The sequence below is a fragment of the Bufo bufo genome, chromosome 1 (assembly GCF_905171765.1).
Source record: "Bufo bufo chromosome 1, aBufBuf1.1, whole genome shotgun sequence".
In the NCBI taxonomy this organism is placed as follows: Eukaryota; Metazoa; Chordata; class Amphibia; order Anura; family Bufonidae; genus Bufo; species Bufo bufo.
In genome coordinates, this window is record NC_053389.1 from 51,123,006 (window position 1) to 51,148,782 (window position 25,777).

At 50.2% G+C, this 25,777-nt stretch overlaps 1 protein-coding gene across 3 annotated transcripts in view; it reads right to left on the reverse strand.

The window, feature by feature from the left end:
- Positions 1 to 650: 650 nt before the first annotated feature.
- The window catches only part of ECE1 (endothelin converting enzyme 1), a 30,481-nt gene continuing 5,354 nt past the window's right edge, over positions 651 to 25,777 (reverse strand). For 2 of the 3 annotated variants that reach the window (XM_040423585.1, XM_040423593.1), the window contains exons 3-19: positions 23,642 to 23,783; positions 22,554 to 22,763; positions 18,995 to 19,119; positions 18,770 to 18,916; positions 18,224 to 18,289; positions 16,375 to 16,563; positions 15,790 to 15,932; positions 9,000 to 9,114; positions 7,740 to 7,850; positions 4,198 to 4,296; positions 3,902 to 3,979; positions 3,631 to 3,734; positions 3,308 to 3,418; positions 3,093 to 3,160; positions 2,821 to 3,011; positions 2,302 to 2,397; positions 1,858 to 2,034 (exon numbers count right to left, since the gene is read on the reverse strand). In XM_040423585.1, the coding sequence (XP_040279519.1) occupies positions 1,858 to 2,034; positions 2,302 to 2,397; positions 2,821 to 3,011; positions 3,093 to 3,160; positions 3,308 to 3,418; positions 3,631 to 3,734; positions 3,902 to 3,979; positions 4,198 to 4,296; positions 7,740 to 7,850; positions 9,000 to 9,114; positions 15,790 to 15,932; positions 16,375 to 16,563; positions 18,224 to 18,289; positions 18,770 to 18,916; positions 18,995 to 19,119; positions 22,554 to 22,763; positions 23,642 to 23,783 (2,172 nt within the window). Of the gene's footprint in view, positions 2,035 to 2,301; positions 2,398 to 2,820; positions 3,012 to 3,092; positions 3,161 to 3,307; positions 3,419 to 3,630; positions 3,735 to 3,901; positions 3,980 to 4,197; positions 4,297 to 7,739; positions 7,851 to 8,999; positions 9,115 to 15,789; positions 15,933 to 16,374; positions 16,564 to 18,223; positions 18,290 to 18,769; positions 18,917 to 18,994; positions 19,120 to 22,553; positions 22,764 to 23,641; positions 23,784 to 25,777 lie in introns of all 3 variants that reach the window. The other variant, XM_040423576.1, reaches the window with a different exon arrangement.

A 25,777-nucleotide genomic window follows, 5' to 3' on the forward strand; every position in this document is an offset into this window, starting at 1 on the left:
GCTGTTTCGCAAAAAAAAAAGAACTTATATTGATATGCTAAAGAGCCTCTAGGTGCTATGCGGGCGTCTTTTCAGCACCTAGAGGCTCGGTCTACCTTCACAAAATGCTGCCCAGCGCGTCCCTCCAGCCCGCCCATCTCCTCCGGAATGCGATCCTCCCTGTGAGCCAGAGGACGAATTCTCGCGTATGCGCCGTGCGTGTCTGTCTTCGGCGCATGCGCAGTGAATGTCTGACCGCTCCCTGCTCAGACATCTCCACTGCGCCTGCGCCGATGACGTCATAGTGCTCCGAGGAACAGGCGCAGTGGAGATGTCTGTGCAGAAAGCGGTCAGACATTAACTGCGCCGAAGACAGACACGCACGGCGCATGCGCGAGAATTCATCCGCTGGCTCACAGGGAGGATCGCATTCCGGAGGAGATGGGCGGGCTAGGCGGCATTTTGTGAAGGTAGACCGAGCCTCTAGGTGCTGAAAAGACGCCCGCATAGCACCTAGAGGCTCATTAGCATAGCAATATAAGTTCGTTTTTTAGCGAAACGGCTGCACAAAAAGCTATTGTATTAGGATTGTTTGGTAGAGCAGACACTAGCGGATCGCTAGTGTCTGAAAGCTAATTATGTGAAAACGAAGTGCTAGAAACCCTTTAAAGTGACAAGACACTAAAGATGGACGAAGCCTGGGCCCCAGTCAGTATAAATATGTACAAAAGTCACACACATATATACACATGGAACGAATATGTACAGTGAGAGGGATGCAATTATGGCTAAGACATCGTTCTCCAAAATATGGCAGCAGCACAACTCCCACCGTCCTGTCACTTTAAAGAGCATCTGTCGTTGCCTACCACGGTCGGCCGCTGTAGATCGGCGCTTGTCTGCAGAGGCTGATGATATCTCTGGGGTCTCCATATGTTACCGCAATCTGTAGAAATAAGATATTTTATAATATGCAGATTACCCCCAGGTGCAACGAGGCCAGTGGCGTTGCACCCACAGGCTCCACTCCCTTCTGCTATGCTGCAACCCCATGGCTGTGGCAGACAGTGAAAAAATTCAAACCTGCCCCTGAAGTCTCGTGGGAGCACATTCGGCACATGCGCAGTAAAGGGATGGAGGCCGCCAGGCAGATGGGCAGTCTCCATCCCTTTACTGCGTATGTTCCAAACGTGCTCCTGTGAGACCTCGGGGCCAGGTGGGAATAGGTTTTCATTGCCTGGCCTGTCCGTCACAGCCCTGGGGGCGTGGTATAGCAGAGGGGGTGGAGCCTCTGGGTGCAACGGCACCACCCTTGTTGCACCTAGAGGGTAATTTGTGTATTATAAAAAGCCTTTCTTCTGCAGATTGCCACCAGATATGTAGATACCCGAGATATCGTCAGCCTCTGTAGACCAGCACCGATCTACAGCGCCGACCACTTCACCTCCTACATGACAGTCACTTCTAGTGGAAATCCCAAAGACCTAAGCTACACCGAGATAAGTTGTGACGTCACAATTCCGCCCCTCAGCGGTCGTGCATTTTAGGAGCTCGCATTACAGGGAGGCCATTGTCCAAGCGCCCGCCCCTATAGACTGCAACAAGGTCCTTAAAAGCAGGAAGCTGAGGTTTGGCGATGTCACCGATCGTCGCCAGTGCAGCTCATACCGCAGAACAGACGTGTAATGAAAGGTGCATAGTCGTCTATGGATTAGTGCACAGAATTATCTGAGCATAGAAAACGTCGCTACAGCTTTAAGGCAGATTTCAGGTCAGCCACTATTTGTAAACAATCCCCCAATATTGGGAAGGACCCCCCTTCCCCCCAATCTCCTGTCAGTGGTTTTATCATGACCCCCTCCCCCAATCTTCAGTAGATCACCACACTTCACATTTCTTTGGGGGGTTCATAGAAGACCCCTGCGGACACTGGAAATGTCTGGAGAACTCTCTGGAATTGGATACAGAGCCGATGACGCGGTAGCGGGACGGACTGTGCGGGTCCGTGATGATCCCTTCATGTGAGCTCTCTGGAGTCCGCACCGAGCACCAGACCTGGAACAAGATGACCAGCAAGGGTTAAATTCAAATCGTAAAGGACCCAGATACTTCTGCAACTTCAGAGCTGAACTCTCCTGGCATTCAGGGCCTGCAGATGGCTGCGCAGTGTCTGTCAACAAGCTTGCTGACTGTTTCCAATAATAACCTACAGAGTCAGTGCTAGAAGCAGGCGGCCATCTTGTCCTGCACAATACGAAGCCAAGAACCCCAGGGACACATTGCAGAGGACACTGGAAGAGGTGTCCGCAACGAGCCTCTTACCTGAGCAAAACCGACAAAGAAGAGCTGATCATTGGTGAGACCCAAGGACGGCAGCACCTGCTCCTCTCCGTTCTCCTTCACCCAGTTCTGATACGCCTGCAAGAGAGAGACAGAGGACGAGCGTCATGGGGCGAGAAGGATAGGCAAGGTCAGTGCAGATTCTACACCCCTGTCCGTGCAGATGTTATGACCACAATGTCCAACAGGGGCGCTGTTCGACTGTGGGAATCAATATGGCAGCCGACACATTTAGGATACGGCCACACGGTCAGGTTCCTGCAGGCAGGAGTCAGGAGTGGATCCGAAAAATGAGGAGCAGTCATATCGGTCATCTTCTATGATCCACTTCTGATTTTGGCTTCCAAAGCTGCACCAGGAAACCTGACCGTGTGATCTTACCCTTAGGAGATATGAGCTGACCAGGAGTGCGACTGCCAATTTCCCAGAGCGCCGAGATGATCTGAAATTAAAGGAACAGTATTTATGGGAAAGTTAGCGGGGTGACCTCAGCGGTCTTACCCTATAGGCGGCTTTGAGTCCTCCGTTGTCTGCGATGTTCTCCCCCAGGGTATGTTTTCCGTTTATGGCTTCTCCGTTCACCTTGTAGCTGCTGTACTGCTCGGTGATGCACTCCGTCTGCTTCTTGAAGGCCTCCACTGAAGAGTTCTTCCACCAGGGACGCAAGTTCCCATCCTTATCATATTCTCTGCCTGAGCAGAAAGACACCAGGAGTTTAAAAGGGAACTGGAGGCTGCAAGGAATCGGCAACCGGTTAAAAACAAAAAAAGTACCTTGGTCATCAAATGCGTGGGTCAGTTCATGGCCCATCACAACGCCAATCCCACCGAAATTCAACGCCCTGCAGAAGAAAAAAAAATATTTTTTTTAAATCCTGACGTTTATGTACATGAGTCCATAATAAAAGCTGTCATCTAGTGAAGGTAGCTGGAGGGTGAATGGAACTGTTCACCCTCATGCAACTTCACAATATATGGGAGCGTCTTACGTGGGTGAGGAGCTGGTGTAGAATGGAGCCTGGAGGATCCCTGCTGGGAAGACAATCTCGTTCTTGGTAGGAGAATAATAGGCATTGACTGTAGGGGGCGTCATACTCCACCTAGAATATAGAGGGGAGGTCAGAGAGCTCATGGTGCGTAATGCTGCAGCCCTCCACATGAGGGAGCCAAAGAGGCAACCTCACTGAGCAACCAAGACATCATCCTGCAGATACCTGGGGGTTGCGGTGTGGCAGCAGCAGCAAAGTCAGCAGATACCTACCTACCTCCCCCCCCAGCTGCATTTCGTTCCTTGCCCGTTCCCGTTACTCACTGGTCTTTGTTGGGCGGCTTGCGCAGTTGATCTGAGGTCACCCTCGCAGAGAAATTGTAAAACATCATGACGTTCTCAAAGTAGAGGTCCGAAATAACTTCATACTGGAAAAACAAGCCGGCGGTGATGGGGTTAACTTCTGACCCAAGACAAGGAAGCAAGGGACAAGTCCTGCCCCTCCCCCCCATCAAAGACACTGCAGGCATCCATCAAGAGTGGACTGTACCCCACCTCCCCCATTAGCACAGAGCAATGAGCCATGAATACTCACATCATTAAAGACCTTGTCCAGCTCCTTGGGGTCCATGATGAAGTTGGGGTATCCGATCATGTCGTAGATCGCTTCAGCCTAGGAACAGAATATAGCAGAGGTTCTGAAGGGCGCACATACGATGGAGGGCGGCACATTCACAGTCCTTCAGTTCTAGGTTCTTCCATTTAGGCTCTAAGTAACTCCCCTTAAAGAGGCGGAGTCAGTAACTATGCCCCTCCCCCTGCACGGTTTTAGGTGCTCTATAGCCCATCCTGAAACGGCTGATGACAGTGAGCTGCAGAGCGTCTCCTCACCTTCTCTTTGGCCGCTTTGCGGGTGTCTTCATCCATCCAGCTCAACGTCTTCAGACTCTCCTCGAAGGCGTTCTTTATGCCCTTTATCATCTGCACAGCCTGCGGGACGACGAACACGTCATTACTGTTATACCATATGCAGGGGGCGACTCATCGCATGATAATGACTGCAGAGATCACTTTACGGCTGCAGTAAAATGCTGGATAAATGATTAAAGGGGTTGTCCCATTAAAACAACTGAGTGACTGATTAGCGGGGGGGGGGATGGGGGTCTGACCGCTGAAGCCCGTGCGCTCCTGTTTGTGACGCTTTGGTCAGACATGCACGTTGCTACTCCATTCAGCTCTATGTACTACGGCAGTCCTACATTCAAACAGGGAGCACGGGCCCCCATTCTTGTGATCTGCAGGGGCCCCCTTGCGGTCAGATCCCCTCTAATCAGGAACTTGTCAAGGCGCAACCTCTTTAAAACTATAACTATTAGAAAATGACTGAATACACAGAGCCACAGATACATACACTGAATAACCATAACATTAACCCCAGTCTCTGAATTTTTTTTTGTTTTTGCGTTTTTCACTTCTCTTCCCGGAGCCATAACTTATTTTTACTTTCACATAGCTGAATTTGCAGAACAAATTGTAGTTTCTAATGCCACCATTAGAAAGGTGAGAAGCGGGGAAAAAAACAACCTAAAAACGGGTTTTGTCTCTGTGTTCCCTATGCGGTATGACTGACCTGTGCCTTTTGTTCTCTGGGTCATGACGATTACAAAGATAGCACACCAATAGAGTTTTTCTTGTGTTTTAATAGGAAAAAAAAAATTACTTTGGAAAAAAAAAAAATTGTTCTTTCTTTTCATCACCATATTCTGACCCCATAACTTTTTTTATAGTTATGTCTAAGGAGCTGTGTGCCATTTTGGTGTGTGACTTTTTTTATCACTTTTTCCGGGCAAGTTAAGTGATGAAAAAATGGCAAAATCGGCCATTTAGATTTTTTTTCGCCGTATGGAATAAATATTTTATATATTAATAGTTCAGGCAGTTGGAGACGCAGCGATGTCCATCTTATGTTTCTTTACTTTTAAATCAGGGGGCTAATTTTAATTTTTGAACTTTAGATTATTTTTTTTGCCTCCCCTAGGAGGCTACAATATGCAACATTCTGATTTTTGCTCACACTGTAGTTCAATAGAACTACAGTAAGCTCTGTTTGCAGTTATCCTTCCTACCCGCAAGCCTCCATAGGAACTGCAGCTCTGATATGCTGGTCTCTTCAGAGAGAGCAGGTCAGAAAGAAGGAACGTCTCTCCCTTGATCGCTTCATGGTGGAGCCGGTCTTAACCAGAAAGTCGCTTCCAGTTTTGAATGCTTGACCACAGCATCTAAAAGGTTTAAAAGTATGCGATTGGCATTATTGCCGGTCGCAGACATAAGCAGTGACCCAGCCGGATATGTTGCCTGCTGCACTCGCTACGGCTGGAAAAAATAAAAATCAATGACAAGTGAAGAACATTGATTATCTGGTTGCAATGGTGCATGACATGGGTGGGATACATTAGGCAGCAAGTGATCAGTCAGTTCTTGGAGTTGGTGTTGGAAGAAGAAAGCAAGTTAAGGATCTGGGCGACTGTGCCTAGGACCAAACTGTGATGTCAAGACAACTGGGTCAGAATATTTTCAAAATGGCCAATCTGGTGGGGTGTTCATGGTTTGCAGTGGTCCAAGGAAGGAGAACTGGTGAACCAGTGACAGGGCCATGGGTGCCCAGTGGTCATTGATGTGAGGGGAGTGACTGCTATCCCAGCTGGTCCTAATCGCACAGGAGAACTACTGTAGGGCAAATTGCTGAATAAGTCATGGCAGGTTATGGTAGAAAGAGGTCAGCACACAAGGGATACTGCAGCTTACTGTGTAGCCACAGACTGGGCAGAGTACTGCAGAGTGGTCTGATGAATTATATTTCCATTATGTGGATGGCTGGGTTCCTGAGCTTCACTTACATGAAGAAGAGATGACACTATGGGAAGACGACAAGACGGCGGAGGCAGTGTGATGATCTGGATAATGTCCTGCTAGGAACTTTGGGTCCTAGCATCACGTGGATCTGACACATACCCCCCCTACTTAAACATCGTACAAAATAGAACCCTCGCCCCCTCATTGCAGAGGTGCTCCCTAATGACCGTGGCCTCTTTCAGCAGGGTAATGCTCTGGACAAACGTCAAAAACTGTCCAGGAATGAAGATCAAGGTGATGACTTTTCCTCCGGTGGAACGTGCCGAAAAAAACAACTACGGAGGCCACACCTCACAGCCGACAGGACGTAAAGAATCTGCTGCTAACATCTAGAAGCCGGACACTTTCAGGTCTTGTGGAGCCCATGCCTTGATGGATCAGAGCTGTTTTGGTGGACCAAGGGGAACCTACACAATATTAGGTTTTAATGATATGGCTGACCAGAGTACATAAACATATAATCGCCAAATGCACACATACATATACACGTAAATACATACACACTTACATATACATACATAAATACACTTACAATACACTTCCATATAGATACATAAACACACAAACAGATACATACATAAATACACACTTAGGCCTCTTTCACACTTGCGTTGTCCGGATCCGGCATGTACGCTACTTGCCGGAATTACACGCCGGATCCGGAAAAACGCAAGTGTACTGAAAGCATTTGAAGACGGATCCGTTTTCAAAATGCTTTCAGTGTTGCTATGGCAGCCAGGACGCTATTAAAGTCCTGGTTGCCATAGTAGGAGCGGAGGAGCGGTATACTTACAGTCCGTGCGGCTCCCGGGGCGCTCCAGAATGACGTCAGAGCGCCCCAGGCGCATGGATGACGTGATCCATGTGATCACGTCATCCATGCGCTTGGGGTGCCCTGACGTCACTCTGAAGCGCCCCGGGAGCCGCACGGACGGTAAGTATACTGCTCCCCCGCTCCCCGCTACACTTTACCATGGCTGCCAGGACTTTAGCGTCCCGGCAGCAATGGTAACCATTCAGAAAAAGCTAAACGTCGGGTCCGGCAATTCGCCGAAACGTCGTTTAGCTTAAGGCCGGATCCGGATCAATGCCTTTCAATGGGCATTAATTCCGGATCCGGCCTTGCGGCAAGTGTTCCAGATTTTTGGCCGGAGCAAAAAGTGCAGCATGCTGCGGTATTTTCTCCGGCCAAAAAACGTTCCGTTCCGGAACTGAAGACATCCTGATGCATCCTGAACGGATTTCTCTCCATTCAGAATGCATTAGGATAATCCTGATCAGGATTCTTCCGGCATAGAGCCCCGACGACGGAACTCTATGCCGGAAGAAAAGAACAACGCAAGTGTGAAAGAGCCCTTACATACAGATACATAAATACACTCGTGGCCACCTAAACAATCGGTCACAGGAAATGCTTAAGTGAACGAACACCAAGGATTGAGCAATACTCTCATCATCCAGTGGTCAGTATGGTCATAGCCTTGTGATTACGTGCTCCGTAGACCCATGCTCTCACATACCCTGGTTTTACTGCTGTTGGCAAACGTGGACTTGACGAACATGGCTCCAAGAGCGAAGCCGAGGTTGTTATCGGTGTCAGCAATACACAACTTCCAGCGCGGGGTGCAGGTCTGAGGTATGAAAGAAACAAGCTCAGTGAGGTGATACACTATTCACAGCAGTAAAAGACTGCGAAATGCAAAGACCGTGCTGCTGGAAGGGCTAGACATGGACGCCTGCTGTATCGGGAGCAGTCAGCAGGTGTCACCAACGAGGGCAGGCACCATGTGAAAGCTGCAGGTTCTCAGAACATTCCGAACAGCACGTTATATGGGAGGGAACGGGACCAATTATAAGACAAAGGGGCATGGCTAGCATGTTTGAAGCGAGGTCATGACTCCAAGCTCCTCGCCAAGGAGGAGTAAAATCATGACACGTGCTGCTCTCATCCACTGGGTCACATTTCACCTGGGGGAGAACAGCTGTCAGGCGTTCACTATGACATCATCACTTGGGAGGAGCCTCCGATCAGCCTCAGACTGTTAGGCTCCATTCACACATCCGCAATTCCATTCCGCATTTTGCAGAACGGAATTGCGGACCCATTCATTTCTATGGGGCCGCACGAAAAAAATAGAACATGTCCTATTCTTGTCCGCAACAAGAATAGGCGGACAAGAATAGGCATATTCTCTTAGTGCCGGCAATGTGCGGTCCGCAAAATGTGTGAATGGACCCTTATAGTCAGGAAACATCCACCCCAAAAATTTGCTGATACGGAGCAGAAGCTGCAGAAGTGACCCATCCACAAGCAACGGGGTTGAAGAAGCGGCCACTTCCTGCTTACGTCCACTCCCTGTCCCTGCGTTACATCAGGGCGGACCATTCTGCCGCCACCATTTCCTGCACAGATAACATGGCACTACACTACAAAAAGTTATATCTGCAGTCACATCCAAAGCTGCATTCACAATTCTACAGAATTCTCGTTACGTTGCAATCACCACAGACAGGTCAGCGAGGCTTAACAGCAGAGTGCGGTCCAATGTCAATTAAGAGGTTTTATTTTTGCAACCCGTTAATAAGAAAGCAGCAGAAGTGACTGCAGCTCTGGATGTGACTGGAGTGTAAGATACAGTAGGAAGGGGGAACATATACTTTATATTATATGTACAATTGCTTTGCTCTTTGCATATTTTCCAGGTCGGGTTTTAGGCAGCCATCATACACTCGTCACGGCCTCCTCACCCCTCTGCCCCCAGTCATGTTCTTGTTCTCACCTTCTTTGTCCCATACATAACTTCGATGAACTTCTCCTCGGCGTCCTGGAAGTGCTGATCCAGTAATGAGCTTGTCTTCCGCACCAGATTCCACATCATATAATTATTCAAGATCCTGCAAAAAATAAAAATTCACAAAATTCACAATTCGCCAAAAAAAGAGTAGAATAAAAGGTGTCCCCGAAATAGATCACCCCTCGCAGGAAACGTGAGGCCTCTTATTATACGCAGTTACTTCTGTTTCTGGGAAAGCTGAGTGAAAAACAATATGGCTCCCATGGGTTGTCGGACAGATTTTCTAAATGACACATGGGCCTTGCCGGCCGTGACATTAAGGGTGCATTCACACGACTGTATGTATTTCGCGTAACGGCAAATGCAGATCTTCATAAAATACGGATGACGTCCGTTTTTTTTTTTTTGCGGATCCATTGTAACCATGCCTATCCTTGTTCACAAAACAGATAAGAATAGGACATATTTGGGAGAAGGGGGGTGGCCTGCCATGGAAGAGTGAGGATGCCGCACCCGGAGCGAACTTCTCCTCATTACTGCCGCCAATGATGGGCAGGGTCACTAGGAAGGGTAGAGCCAGACCACAGGCTCCCCTGGAATCATCTCAAGGCGACCTGCCCCGCTGCTTTGCGCACCAGACTGCCTCACCTGGCCCCGCTCCTGTTCAGCTCCCAAGATGGCGCCGTCAGCCAGAGTGCCCAGCCCACAGCACCGCTACCTGAAGCGCGCAGGATCTTCTCTCCGCCACCCGGCAGACGCCGATCTGCATCCGTGCCCTCTGTGCCTCCAAGCACAGAGCCCCTGGAGTGGCACACCAGCCCGCAGTGGAGCCCTTTGAACGCACATACCGGGAGCGCCCCAGAAATGCAGGACGGGCATGTCAGCCAGTGGAGACCAGAGCCTTCATCACCTCCTCCGGCGCCCCTGCTCTCAGCGACATCACAGGTCAGAACACTGTCCTCTCCCAACATGCCAGCTGAAGCAGTATCGCCAGCTCCCAGCCCTGCCACTTCAGGAGACCATGTCCTGAGGCCTTCAGCTAGTCCTTTTAGGCCCAGAAGCCATTTATTAAGGGCCCCCACAGAGCTGAAAGCTCCAGCCATTCACCAGGAGCCCCTGTGCAGGCGACAATCGCCGAGCCCAGACCCCCTTCCTCTGGAGCAGTACCCAGACCACTACCAGAGGTCCCCCACCGGGCCTGCACTTCATGTGCCGTCCCCTCCTGCTGCTCAGGAACCCCTTCGTCGTCCTTCTCAATCCCCAAGCCCATCCTGGGCAGCGTCCCCGCGCTGATCAACAGGCTACCCGTGGGGCGACCCTCGTCCCCTGCCGTCCAGAGCAGCCCTACCGGACCTTAAGGCCCAGACTGGCCCTGCCGCGGTGTCTCTTCAGGGATCCTCCGCATTTCTCTCAGCGAGGCAATTATCTTCTGCACCTTTATTTGATGAGGACTCTAGACCGCCTACGATGGCGGATTTGCATACCCTTATATGCTCTTTACCATCTAAGGCAGACTTGTCTAACTTCGCTGCCGACATATTACAAGAATGCAAACGGGAATTCTCCCAAGTGCGCTCAGAGTTGGCTACGCTTGACACCAGACTCGAATCTGTCACTCAAGATCAGGCCCACCTGTCTGCAACAGTCAAGGCCCTACAAGCCCAGGTTCAAACTCATGACGCGCAATTTTATCCCCTGCAACAACATTTGGACGATGTAGAAAACCGTAGTCGCCGAAACATAAGGATCAGAGGCCTCCCTGAGGCTGTTTAGTCAATGGACCTACTACCCACGATTGTGCGAATATTCTATGGAATCCTGGGACGCCCGCCAAACTCTCATATAGAAATCGATAGAGCTCTTAGAGCTCTCAGACCTCCTCATCCTGATGGTACTAAACCAAGAGACATCATATGCAGAATCCACTTTTATGTCATCAAAGACCAGATCCTGTCTAAAGCCAGACAAGTCCCCCCCCTTGATGCACGAGGGAGCCCCTATCACACTGCTGCAGGACCTTTCGCGCCACACCTTGTCACAGAGCGCCGTCCTGCGCCCGTTGCTGGATCTCCTCCGCGGTATCCCCTACCGATGAGGCTACCCCTTTGCTCTATTTGCCGGTCCCAAAGGACATACTGCTGTCATCCGTACTCCTGGGGACCTTCCTCACTTTCTCCATTAATTGGACCTCACGCAAATCGAATTGGGTCCCTGCCCTACTCTCCTCCCACAGCGCAGAGTCAGGCCCGGCTCGCCCATGCCAGAAACATCGAGACCTCCGGACCGGTCGCACCGACACCTCGAGGACGAAGGCAGCGACGACCCGCGGGCGCTGGACGGGGATCCCCCTCCATCACTTGAGGGCCTACCTACTGATCCAAAAGAGGACCGTTAGCTCACAGCCATGATGGCTTTGCCCCTCTTTGTGCCTTGCACCATTTCTTGTTTCTTTTGCCTCCTTTTAGTAGGCGCAGTTTTAGAATAGTCAGTCATCTGAAATGGGATGTGGTAGGCCGGCTCTTCTCTGGCTACTACTCCCCCACTCCCCCCCCGTAGTTCGAGACATTCCCCTGGGGCGATTTGGCCCCTGGTGACTGCCTCCTTAGACCTTTGGTCACACTAGTTTTCTTCTACTTCTTAATTTGTGCTACCTCTCTCTCTTACCCTTCTTATTTTCGTTTACTTTTCCTCAGTCTTTTGCCCGTCACCCTCCCCCCTGTACCTTGTGTTTCCTTCCCCTTGCAGCTATGACATCCCTCAAGATTGCATCCTTTAACGCGAAGGGCCTCAACACCCCGGAGAAAAGAACCCAGGTACTCCAACCACTTCCACCGTCAAAAGGTTATTATTTGTTTTCAGGAGACACACTTTAAGGAGGGCGCTACCCCTGGCATACAACACCGACACTACACAACCTGGCACCTTGCAAATAAATCGGTGAACAAGACTAAGGGGGTCGCCATAGAGATTCACAAGTCCTTGCCTCACCAGGTGCTAGGTTGTACTGTCGACCCTGGGCCAGATACCTGATCCTTTCATTACTAATTGGTGGACGTGAATTCACCTTGCTTAACGCCTATGCCCCCAACCAAAACCAGGCCTCTTTCCTATCAGACCTAGTGGACACAGCCCTTCCTTTGATCCAAGGAACGGACGGTTTTTGTGGCGACTTTAACCTTACCCTAGATCCCACGCTCAGTAACTTGTCTGGACGAGCATCTCTCCCCTATTCCACAATTAAAAAAGTCAAAAGGGCATTACTTCAATTGCAACTATGCGATCCCTGGCGCCTCCAACATCCGGCTGATAGAGACTACTCTTTTTATTCTGCCCCTCACTCCTCCTATAGCCGCATAGACTACATTCTCCTCTAACGTGGCTGGAATCCACACAGATCGTCAATATTCTGTGGTCGGACCATGCCCCAATATTTTGTTCCCTGAACCTACCCTTTCTCACTAAAGCTGAGTGGACATGGCAGTTAAATGAATCCCCCTTCTTTACCCGGTGTGCGCTCCTGATCTTACAACCACTGTGTCTGACTTTGTCGGACCACAGTGAGGACACCACTCCTCTCCCAATGAAGTGCGAGGCCCTGAAATGTATCCTGCGTGGAATTTTCATTAAACATGGCTCCCATCTCAAGAAGGAGAAATCGCACTCCCTTAAACTGGCCCTGCAGAGGGTTGCCTCCTTGGAACTTGCCCTCAAACGAGCACTCTTTGCCGATCCTGCATGACCTTCAAAACGCACGGCTAGATGCTAAACGTTTGTTAGAAGCGTCTTAAAAACGTATGATCCAACTATGTCACAGCAAATTCTACGAGTATGGAAACAAGGGTGGGTGTATGCTGGCAAGAGCTCTTAGGGTAAACTGGCTGCCTCGAATATCCCCGCTGTTAAAAACCCCAAGAATCATATGGTCCACACAACCACGGACATTGCGTCCTCCTTTCATGCCTACTTCTCAGAACTCTACAATCTGCTCCGAGCTTCTCCAACACGGTCGGGTCAAACGCCTGAACCCCCTCCCCAGCTTCCCAAATTAACAGCACTAGAATCAGCCAGCTTGGAAACACCATTTACCAAGGTAGAACTTCAGGCGGTCCTAAAATCCTTACCAGGTGTTCAAATGTGGTGTCCCCGGGTCTCCCCTTCCCGACGCAGACCACTGAGGCTCATATCGCGGTCATCCCAAAATCAGGTAAAGACCTGCCTCTGCGCCAGATACCGGCCTATCTCCCTCCTGAATGTTGACCTGAAAATTTTTGCCAAGTTACTGCCCAATAGACTAAACGCATTTCTGTCCTCGATTATCCACCCTGACCAGGTGGGGTTTGTGCCGGGACAACACTCTTAAAACATTGGACATCATTCATCATGCAAAAATAAGCAAAATTCCCCTAATGATCCTATCCTTAGACGCGAAGAAGGCCTTCGACTGCATCTCCTGACACTCCATTCATACTGTCCTCTCTCAATTGGGCATAAGCCAGGGTTTTCTGTCCAAGGTTCTCAGTCTATACCAGCAACCCTCGGCACGAGTAAAAATCAATGGCACTCTTTCCTCCACCTTTTCTATCCGTAACGGGACGCGTCAGGGTTGTCCGCTGTCGCCTTTGCTCTACATTCTGGTCATGGAACACCTTATGGCCTCTATACGAGCCAATTCGGACATCTCGGGGAACAGGATTGGGGAATGCGAACATAAATGCGCGGCGTTCGCAGATTATCTCCTGCTCTATGTTTCCAATCCCCGCATCTCCCTGCCTTCTTTGCTCCACGAGATATCCCGTTTTGGTGCTTGGACCAATTTTAAAATCAACATGTCCAAGTCTGAGGCTTTAAATATCTCTCTGCCCAACACCATGGTTTCCTCCCTTAAAGGGAGTCTGTCACCACATTTCAGCATATTAGACCGATCAAATAGGGTTATATGATCCACCCAGAACTTAAAAACAGTACCTTTGTTGTAGAAAACGGACTTTTCTTTTAGCCGAAAATGAACTTATAAGGTTATGTTAATGAGCCCTCTCAAGTGCCCAGGGCGGTCTCTCAATCCTCGGAGTCCCGGACAGCCACCTTTACTACCATGCCACTGCCTATCCCCGGCTCCTAGACCTGATTCGTACTGACACATCTAAGTCATGGTTACACATTGCACGTGATCTCACCCCTTGCTCTATAGCAGTTGTACCGTGTCTGATAGGCACCCCACGTCCCACTTCTTCTAATTTATCCTTCACAACTCACCGTACGCTTGTGAGATTAGCATCTATCACTCGCCAAGCCTCCCTAATCGACCCCAGAGGTCCCCTGACCCCTATAACCGATCATCCCTGCTTCCCTCCGGGCCGCTGAACTCAGACCTTTCTCCAGGGCACGCGGACCCGCTCGCTAAGATTTTACCACGTCTTATCGGGCTCCTCAGTGAAACCCCTGTCTCAACTGATTGAGACCCCCACTCCAACAGCTCGCAACTCCTTTGAGTATATACAACTCAAGCATTTCCATTTCTCCTTGTGTAAAACCCACACACTATCCCGAACCCTGTCCGCGTTCGAACAAATGTGCATCTCCCCCTCGGCAGTCTTCAGGAACATATCCACTACATACAAACTACTGGTGAGCCGACGCTCTTCGTGCCCTCCTCCGTTCTGCCGGGCCTGGGCACAGGACTTGGGTATCCAACTCACCTCTTCCCAATGGAATAGATGTTTCCTTCTATCACACAAAGCACTGATCTCCACTAAGGCTCAAGAAACGAGCTATAAAGTCCTATCCAGGTGGTACAGAGTACCTCCATTGCTCCATAAATGATTCCCCACAGTGTCGGATGGATGCTGGAGGTGTCAGACGGAGGAGGGCACGATGATTCATATTTAGTGCCATTGCTCCATATTGCGCCCCTTCCGGAACCTTGTACACAGGATAAATCGGGGAGTTAACGGGCTTTCCCATCAAGAATGCCCCTGAAGCTCTATTATTATTTGTGCTTGACTTGAATATCCCTGCCTACAAGAACTCCCTTCTGAAGTACATGACTCAGGCGGCGAAGGCGGTAATTCCACAACATTGGAAATCCACCTCTCCTCCCACTCTGGAGGAATGAGTTGGGGAGATTGCTCAATACTAGAGAATGGAAGACCTTATAAGCGTGACACCCTTGGACGTCTCCCGATACCTGAAGACCTGGGGCCCGTGGGAGACATTTTGTTCCTTGGAAACCTTCCGAAACACACAATTGTAAACTCCACGTCCATCGGCTTCAAGTCCTCCCCTACTCTTCCCCTCCCTCAATCTTTTCCTCCCCTCCTCCTATTGTCCAATGTCTTTTCTCTTTCCATGCTCCTTTTTTTTCCCTCTCTTTTCTTCTTACTTTTTCTTTTGTTCTTCTTATATTTAATGTTTGGCTCCACGAGGTTGTGTGGACCACTATGTTTTATGCTTAATGCATCGGGTATGCCCTCCTGATACTCGACTTTATGTATGTAACACAGAGCTTGAATTACATCTGTCATAATGAAAACTTCAATAAAACATTTAAATGAGAGAATAGGACATGTTCTATCTTTTTTCAGGGCTGAAGAACAGAAATACCCGATGCCGACAGCACATGTCGGCATCAGATGCGGACCATAAACATGGTCGTGTGAATGGGGCCTAACAGGCAAATTCGCTTTCTCAGAAAACTAGAAAAGCTGAAATGGAGTGCAGCCCATGTTGGTCGTCGCCGGCCATCAGTGCGATCCGGTGCGCTGATCAGCCCTTTTACCTTTTTTCAGTGCGGTTGATGAGGTGGGACACGTCCATCAGGTATTCTTTCGCATAAACCACCACAGGTTCGGTCTCGTTGATTTCGACAGGATGGAAAACCGTTCGAAGGAAAGAGATCCAGTCTACCACTGGCATCAGATTCTGTGGAGGACACAGGGGAGGGTGCCATGAAATACACACCAAGTACCGCAGAAAAATATATACATAGATGACATAGTACAGCAGACGCCACATAATTCACAGGCAGGGGAGACCTGGATATCCAGAGCTCAAAAAAAATGTCCCAGGCTGAGCTAAAGTAATAAAAGAACGATTTGTTCTGTCTGGCATGGCCGCTCAGTACAGCCATCAGCATTGGGCAACATCACTGCAACACAAGGCTGTGCCATGAACTCCCATGTGGCAGCGGTAAGAGAACCAAGAGGACGAAGACTCTCTCCTCCTCCCATGGAGGTCTCCCTTGGGGTTCTTTCCACCTCCTGATGCCTCAGAGTGAAGATGCTGCAGATATAGACAACTCCTAATCTAAAAAAAGCTATCATTGCAAACCAGACATCCTTACCAGGACAGATGTGGCACATACCTTCAACTCGCCAGCCGTGATCTTGTGGTAGATGAGCTCCTCATCTCGCCTCTTCTCCTGCGGGATGGTAATATTGGCCAGTGCAGTTTCGAAGTCCAGGATCTCCTCCATCTGGGCCCGCGTGATGTTCTCCTCTCCCCCCAGCAGAACTCCCAGCTGCACCATGAAGTTGAGGTAGCCGGCAAGGACCTGAACGATGGAGAACAGTTAAAGATGAATCCCCAATATGCACATAGGAAGGGCAAGGTAAGACCGCCAGCAGGGGTGGATTGGGGACTTAACGTGGCCCCAATGTTGTAGGTGGGTCCAAACTAGGGATCGACCGATATTGATTTTTTAGGGCCGATACCGATAATTTGTCAACTTTCAGACCGATAGCCGATAATTTATACCGATATTCTGGGTATTTTTATTTTTGAGGAAAAAAAAAAATAATTTCCTACACAAATCTGCTGAAAATTAATGTTTATTGTTAACGTGTATTATTTTATTTTTTTTGTAAATCTTTTTCATTTATACTTAATATTTTTGTGGTTTTTTTTTTTTACTAACTTTTAGCCCCCTTAGGGACTAGAACCCTTGTCCCATTCACCCTGATAGATCTCTATCAGAGTGAATAGGATCTCGCACTCTCCCTGCTGCCCTGTGCTTTGTGCACACAGCAGCATGGAGCTGACTATGGCAGCCAGGGCTTCAATAGCGTCCTGGCTGCCATGGTAACCGATCGGAGCCCCAGGCTTACACTGCTGGGGCTCCGATCGGAGGAGCAGGGGAGAGGGGATCCTGTGGCCACTGCCACCAATGATTAGAACTGGGGGGGGGGGGGGGGCGCACTGCGCCACCAATGTTTTTACTATTGGGATGGGGGTGGGGGGCGCACTGCGCCACCAATGACTAATACTAGGGGGCTTGAGGGGGGGGGGGGCGCACTGCGCCACCAATGTTTTTACTATTGGGGTGGGGGGCGCACTGCTTGAGGGGGGGGGGGGGGGCGCACTGCGCCACCAATGAAGATACCTCTCTTTCACATACAGGAGGCGGGAGCTGGCTGCAGAATCACATAGCCGGCTCCCGACCTCTATGAGCGGTAGCTGCGATCCGCGGCACCTAAGAGGTTGACTACCGCGGACCGCAGCTGCCGTTCATAGAGGTCGGGAGCCGGCTATGTGATTCTGCAGCCAGCTCCCGCCTCCTGTATTTGAATTAATGAAAGACTCATCTTCATTGGTGGCGCAGCGACCACAGCCCCTCCCCTCCTCTTGTCTTCCGTCCTGTCATTGGAGGCAGCGGCAGCAGAATCACAGGGGGAGGAGACACTGCTTCCTTCTCCCCTGTGCTGCGGAGGGAACACAGAACGCGCTGAGAGCAGCGCGTTCTGTGTTCCCAATACGTTATCGGTATATCGGCAAAATAGATGCCGATAACGTTCAAAATCCTCAATATCGGCCGATAATATCGGCCAAACCGATAATCGGTCGATCCCTAGTCCAAACTGACTGAAGGTGGGGCAACACAAGTAGATGGGGCCAATACAAGTTGGCAGGGTCAGCAATACCACAATGCAGCACAAAATACCTCCCCCCGAAGCTTGTCCCTCTGTGGTGGCCATCAATAGCTACCACACTGTGTCCTACTCCTCCAGTTCACTTTAAGATATGGAGCAGGGGGCTTAGAAGGCGAGATGTGAGCCACAGTACCAAGCCGCCCCCACCCTCAGCATGCTGGGTGGATTTCCTCTAATAGTGACCCCCATAGTTCCCCCAGTATTATGTACCCAGCCAGCGGCTATGAGGAGGGTTCGGGTGGCCCACCAGGAAAATTCCCTGTAGGGTCTACGGCCAGCACTTACCTTCCCATTGGCAGTTTTATTCAGGTAATATTCCCTCGATGGCAGCCCCAGGCCGGACTGGTCTATCTGGGAGAGAAGTAAAGACAGCACCGTAAACAATGGGTGGAGACATGGGGCTCATTACAGTAAGTGCACCCCTTCCCGCACTACATAAACCAGCACCAATCCTAAACATTTCAGGCTGGAGCTACGGAGTCAGGAAGCTGCAGAAAAGTCATAGGCGAGTCACGTGTCACATTTACATTCACGTCAATGGCGTAAAGATTGCATGTGACAAAATCCATCAGGTGCGGATTTTTGCAACACCATTGACCATCATTAGATGCAATATCACAGTGCACATTGGAATGTGTTTCTGGCACAGTGCAGGGGGATTCCAAGCAGCAAAATACAAGATATAACACAAGACTGTGCTTGCAGCTCTGGATGCGACAGGAGTAGAAGACAAGATGCAATTTGGGAAAAGACCAGCTGAGGATTCACGCAGCTTCTGAACATTAGCTGTAGGCATCATGGCCGCCCCCTGGCTGCGGCTTTGCTCCTCACCTGGATGACGTTGCTGTTGGAGTTTTTGGAGTCTGCGCTGACAAACACGGAGAAGAACGGGGAGATGCGGTAATAAGCGGTGACTGCCTCCAGCGTCTCCTGGAAGTTATCCTTATCCCAGGGCCCAGTGACGTTCCAGCCACCAAGCTGCAAAAGAGGAAGTGGTGAGATCACCGCGCGGGCCCTTACACAGTGGCCGACCTCTGCCCTCGCGCACAGTCCTACCTTCTCGATCAGGTCCTGCAGGGGCTTGGCTCCCAGCGCCTCAATCTTGGACTCGTTCAGACAGGCCTGGTAATATCTCTGCGCCTTGTGCTCGGCGACGCTGCTGAAGTTCATTGTCGTGTTCTCTACAGAGAGATGCAAGTTATACTTCTGTGATTCCATGCAATAAAAAATTTCGCATAGCCAGTGAGCTCATTCAATAAAACGTATCTGTACAGCGCCACCTGCTGTTTGTTCTTTTCTTAATTTTTTCGTCCTCCTCAAGTCAAAGGCAGCAACATACCAAGGTCAGGGTGCATTCACTTACTGTATATCTCCAATGGATGCCTCCAGTATATGCTACCATATAATTATACAGGGTCATCTGTCGCCCATAGGCTCCCCTGTTAAATATACCACTTTCTTTTCTTTTTTTTATGTATATACCAGAAGCAGTGTGAATGCACCCTTACTAAAGGTCCCTTTACACGGGACGACAGAGCAGCGTTCCCTGCTGGACAATCTTCTGTTTGCTGGTGGAGGAGACCAGTGCATTTAAATACAGCGATCTCCTCCACAGTATGGGGAGCAGTGATCGCTAATGCCATCGCTCTTCCCCATACTGACTCGTTTGCCCGCAGCGCAGAGCGTGTTCACACAGCACGATCTGCTTGCAGCAAACTATTTTTGTGCGTGCACAAACGACCGGAGAACCCGATCACTTGTTCATTGAGTAATTGGCGGTACATTCACACTGCCAGACAATCGCTAACGAGTGTTCCTACGAACGCTCGTTAGCGATCATCTTTAAGATTCTCAGCCCGTGTATTAACTAGTGCTCACACCAGCATACTGTACAACCGCCACCCTCCCCCCATCAGGCTGCACTATTGTCATCCTCCTCCACGAGACTAGAACCGCAAGAACCTACAGTCCTAGGGGACATTATAAACTGTGGCCTCAGCAAATCCATCTGGCTTCCAGCACAACCACCGGCTGCAATAATAGTTTAAAAAGCCTTAATTCTCCCCAACGTCAACACCACGTGAGCCCGAATCCTACATTCCTGACCCATCAAAAAAACAAAACCAGATGAGCGGAGAGGATCTCATGTCTAAGCACAGCGTCTGACCATGGTCTTGCCACATATTAGCCCCTGACGTGTACTTCCCCTTGAAGTACAGATATCACAACATGGATGGCATTTATCAGGGGCTATTTTCAAGAAGGTGACCCCCAGGGATCTGTACGGGAAATCCTCACAATCGCCAGTTCTTTAGTTATATGCTTTGGGGCCTTTACAGCACTTGTTACAGCTTTTGCAGACTTTCGTATTGCGGCGAAGGGCAATGGACAGGAGGCAGCCAGGTCCCTGGATGTGGGGCGTCAGCAGCGACCATTCTGTGCAAACGCCAAACCTCTTATCTGCAGTATTGACACTGAACAGCAGTGCCGGGGTGGGGGAGGGGACCATGGCTTCCTCTGAAGGTCACAGCCAGATCTGTATGCTGGAGATAAGAACTTCTCTGGTTTATACAAGGTGAAGGTTTAACATCTGAGATTGCAGGATAAGGCCTCTTTCACAGAGCCGTGTGCTGGCCAGGCCCGTGCTGCGGATTGCAATGCACGGGCACCAACCGTGGGGCAGCCGCATGCGGATCGCGGACCCATTCATTTGAATGGAGTCTGCAATCCGTCCGTTCCGCAAAAAGATAGAACAAGTTCTATATTTTTGCGCAAAGGAAGCATGGAACGGTAAAACCACGGAAGCACTCCGTAAGTGCTTCCGTGGGGGTTCCGTTCCGTGCTTCCGTTCCGCACCGCATCTCCAGACCCATTCAAGTGAATGGGTCCGCATCCATGATGCGGAATGCACATGGCTGGTGATCCGTGTAATGCGGAACTGCCGTATGCGGCCCGCAATACGGCCACGGGAGCACTACGACCGTGCGAGAGAGGCCTAAGGCTACTTTCAAACTTGCGGCAGAGGAATCCGGCAGGCAGGCAAGTCTTCAGTTTTTTGGGCCGGAGATATAACCATAGCATGCTGCGGTTGCCTGATCAGTCAAAAAGACTGAACTGAAGACATCCTGAACGGATTGCTCTCCATTCAGAATGCATGGGGATAAAACTGATCAGTTCTTTTCCGGTATAGAGCCCCTAGGACGAAACTCTATGCTGGAAAATAAAAAACGCAAGTGTGAAAGTACCATAAGAAGAAGGGCACTGATCGGCCCCATCTTATATCATTCAATTTTACTTAAAGCGGTTGTTCCATGAAATATTGTCTACATTTTTCAAACCAGCACTTGGATCTGAATACTTTTGCAATTGCATGTAATAAAAAAAAATTGCATAGCCCCTGAGCTATTCAATAAACTGCATCTGTATAGCGCCACCTGCTGTTTGTTCATTTCCTTAATTTTTGTCCACCTCATTTAGGTGGCAGCACACGCTCAATTTTAAAATCTTCAACTCCCACCAGCCGTATCTTTTCTCAGAAGCTGTGGCAGTAACAGGGAGACAGCTACAGCAGAAAGGACACCCCCCTCCTCCCCCCCTCCGAGAAAGGACTCGGCCCTTAAGTTGCCAACCTGAAATAAATCTGGCAGAGCAAATCGGAGCAATGAATGAGGAGCCACCACTCTGTCACACGGTTGCCCCATCTACGTCACATTCGGGAGGAAGATTGATCCGGTCATGCAGGGAGAGTATGGAGACGTCCGTCATCACGCTGGAAGCGCAGGTCCTTCAGCACCAGAGCAGTGACTGCCTTTGCGTGTGCAAGTGGATGAGGCAGTTTTTTTATTCTTTATTTTAACCCCTATTGTACCTGTTTAACGGCCGTTAGACGGGTGCAGCCCTTTCTAATGGCCTTTAAAAACCGTCCCATTGATTTCAATGGGGTCCGTCTGGCCAGGAAAATAGCCAAAAATAGGATATGTCCTATTTTTTTGATGGACTCTATTCGCTTGCTGTAAAACGGCCATGTGAATAGACTTTAATTGGTTCTAAAAATGACTGCTTCCCACTTCAGATAACACTTTCCCAGAATGTAATCTGTGCAGACACTGAACAAGCAGGGGATGGTTGGAAATGTCAGCCCTGGAGTGTAATGCAGTAGGTCATGATACAATATCCATGACATTGCTGTATTTGCTTTGCTCGTGACACATTGTTACGCACAGGTCTGGTCTGCAGCTGTGCAGTACACGGTGTCACGCAACAATTCCCTTCTCCCAGATTAAACGCTTTGTGATAAGTTCACAGGGCGGCAGTGGCTCGGGGTTAATAAGACTCTGGCTTTTCATGTGGAGTTACATAATCTGAAGCATTACAAGGTCCCGGGGGGGGGGGGGGGGGGGCTGCACAACCTGCGAGCCCCAGAATTAATTGGATGTTGGACGGTGTCCCAGTTCCCATGCATCTGGCAGGCGGGTCAGATCATGGTGGACGCGCTTTTCTACAACCAAAGCAACCCCCGTCACCGGAGCTGCCCTCCAAAAACTGACATCCGCCAAGGAGCGGGGTGGAAGGGGTGCTCCTAGGAGATAAGGGGTGACGCGCAGCCTCCACTCACCTAGGAGATGCTTCATAATGGCCTGATTGTGCTCCCATAGCTCGTTGAAGGTGCCCCAGCGAGAGTGTCCGTCGGGGACCGGGTTGGTCTTGATCCATCCCCCACAGGCATAGCTGTAGAAATCCTCGCAGGGGTCCACAGAACGGTCCAGGGAGCGCAGGATGGCGCTGGTCACAGAGATGCAAGACTCCGACAGGCAGGTGCGATTATCTGCGGCAGACACAGGAGAGACAATGTTTAGGTCAAGAAGGTGGGCACCACAGTCACCCCTTTACTGTCAAATGCCCCCCTCTCCAAAGCCTGAAGCTAGAACGTAAGCTTGCCAGCCAGCCACAGCGCCACGTCTCTCAGGAATCCCGATGACCCACCTTTGGGTGACTGAAATGATGAGAGTTGTCCTTCAACTACACTTATGCCCCAGCACCACTCCTTCTCTATAGATGTATAAGCCAAGCTGGGGCGAGGAGCTGTGGCCCCTCTGTGCTAGGAAGAGGGGAGGAGGGCCCGACCTCTGCTCTATTCAAAACCGCAACGTCGCCACCCTCCTGTCCTCCAAATAAAGCTGCGCCATTCAATTTTATTATAGTATCCCATTGCGCAATTTTTTTGACTGTTTCAATCCCTCAACAAGATCTCTGATTGCCGTCAGTGAATGGCAATGTTCTAATTCAGGGATGCTCGACCTGCGGCCCTCCATCTGTTGTAAAACTACAACTCCCACCATGCCCTTCTGTAGGCTGATAGCTGTAGGCTGTCTGGGAATGATGGGAGTTGTAGTTTTGCAACAGCTGGAGGGCCGCAGGTTGAGCATGCCTGGTCTAATTAATAACCTGTGCTGGCACTACGCACTGCAATGAACCCTCAGGATTACATATACTGATAGGTCTCGCACTAGTCGCTTTCTTGTAACAAGACCCTCAGTTGTAAAAAGTACTTAGACTTGGATTTCAGCCTCTGGATGCAAACAAGAATGTCTCCAGTCACTGACAGCAAGCAGAAAAATGAAACCATTATACAATGGCAGCTTATTCACAGGGGGCTGTCTAGAAAATCTGGGATTTGGCGATACAGTAACACTTCTCACTCACTCTTCCGATACTGGATCGCCAAGGACAGCAGACAGGCCACCAGCCCGATGGCGAGGACAACCACCAGCACCAGAAGCCTCTTCTCTACGTGCGTCCTGTCAGTCCAGCAGCTGCTGCGGTGACGCCCCCTTCGCAGATTCACCTGTGGGCGACAAATTCCTGCAGGTAAAATACGTAGAGGAAAAGACGTGCGGCGCAGAGAATGGCGTCCCCCGGACGAGGCGCAGAGAATGGCGTCCCCCGGACGAGGCCTCGTGTTTACGTCATGAGAAGGACGAGTCAGGAATGTAGCAGCCGGCCACAACGGTTCGGAAGCTGAGGGGCCAACGTCACCGGACACGGCACATTCCAGGCATAGCAGCCATTAACCCCTGCACTACCATGCCAGAGTGTCAAAACGCACATCAGTCCCAGGGAAAAGTCCTTTTACTCTGATCTTTCCTGCACCTCACGACCATCTCCAGAACCCCGACTCCTTCCCATCTGGATTACTGTAACTCGTCGTCTTCCCCTCACTAGAATCTCCCCTGTCCAATCTTTTCTTAAAGGGGGTTTTCCGGAACTTACATACTGATAAGCTATACTTGGGATAGGTCATTGGTAAATCGGGAAGGGTCTGACTCTCGGCACCCCCAATGATCAGCTGTTTTCAGCAGAACCCCGGAGCACGGCGACGTCTGCTGTTCCGTCCACCGTTTCGTTGCTGGCACCTGATTAAAACAACTGATCGTGGGGATGTTGCCAGGTGTCGGACCCCCACAATCTGATATTTACGACCTACCTGGGAGGACGTCATCTACTATGTGCGGAACCCCATTTTATAAAAGATGGCTGGACTATTGTACAAATGAAGCACGTTTGCACCTTAGATTGTTAGCTTTTGTGCACGGGGTCTCACTCCTATTGTACGAGGTGATCAATTTGTCACTTTGTATATGTACCCTCCGAATGTCTCCGTATGTGACTGTACTGATTTCTGGGGGGTGGGGGTGTCACCATACTCCTCTTTTCCCCTAGAACAGGCATTGGACAACCCGCAGCTCTCCAGCTGTTGTAAAACTACAACTCCCACAATGCCCTGCCGTAGGCTGATAGCTGTAGGCAGTCTGGGCATGCTGGGAATTGTAGTTTTGCAACAGCTGCAGAGCCTCAGGTTGTCCATCCCTGCCCTAGAAGATCACTAGGACACCAACACCCCCCCCCCCCCCCCACACACACACACCCGCACATGGCACACTGCGCCAGTCCACCCACGCCAACTCGTGTAAGATGAGATGTGGGAAACCTTCACCTTGTTTGGATAATGGATTAGGACGATCTGGAGAGGATCCAGACGAAAGCCGCTCAGAGAAATGAAAACATGCAAAGAATCCCATGACCCTGCGGCCACAGGGGGAAATGAAACCCTACCAGCCAGGACCTGGGGGGGGGGGGGGGGGCACACTTCTCTCCCACTGACCCCCTGTCCTGGTGCTTTTTGGGATTGTCCACAAGCAAAAGATATAGGAAGGGACGGTCTCCCCCGTCTCCTAACAGATTAGGGTCCAGACAGCAGAGGAAACCACGACATGGTATGGAGCCAGAATCTCTTATCCAACCCTGCAGGTTCCCATGTGCTCGCAGTTATCAGCAATTTCCAGAACTATCCCAGAAGACCACAGTCCTGCAGGAAGTGTACAAACCTCCCGGCCCCCCATGATGACAGTCCTGCAGGAAGTGTACAAACCTCCCGGCCCCCCATGATCACAGTCCTGCAGGAAGTGTACAAACCTCCCGGCCCCCCATGATCACTACTTTATATAACCTCTCACACTGTAATAAGCTCAAGACTGAGAGTTGCCGGAGGGGTTAAACCTGGTCTACCTGGCAGAGCTCAGGTTTCCATTGTGTGTTTTTTTTTTAAGTTGGGTGACACATCTGGAATGTAAAACATCTTCACACACCCAGCTCCATGCTGTGCGTTCCCACAAGCTCCTGGATTCCCCCACCCCCGTCCCTTGTCTATGGAGCTTACAGTCCATGTTCCTCCCAATCTGCAGCTATCAACATCCGATGGCCGCTTCTGGAAAAACTAAAGCTTGCAGCGCACCGAGGTCTGCTCGGCATCAATTACTGTCTGACACTGCATTTTTTGGG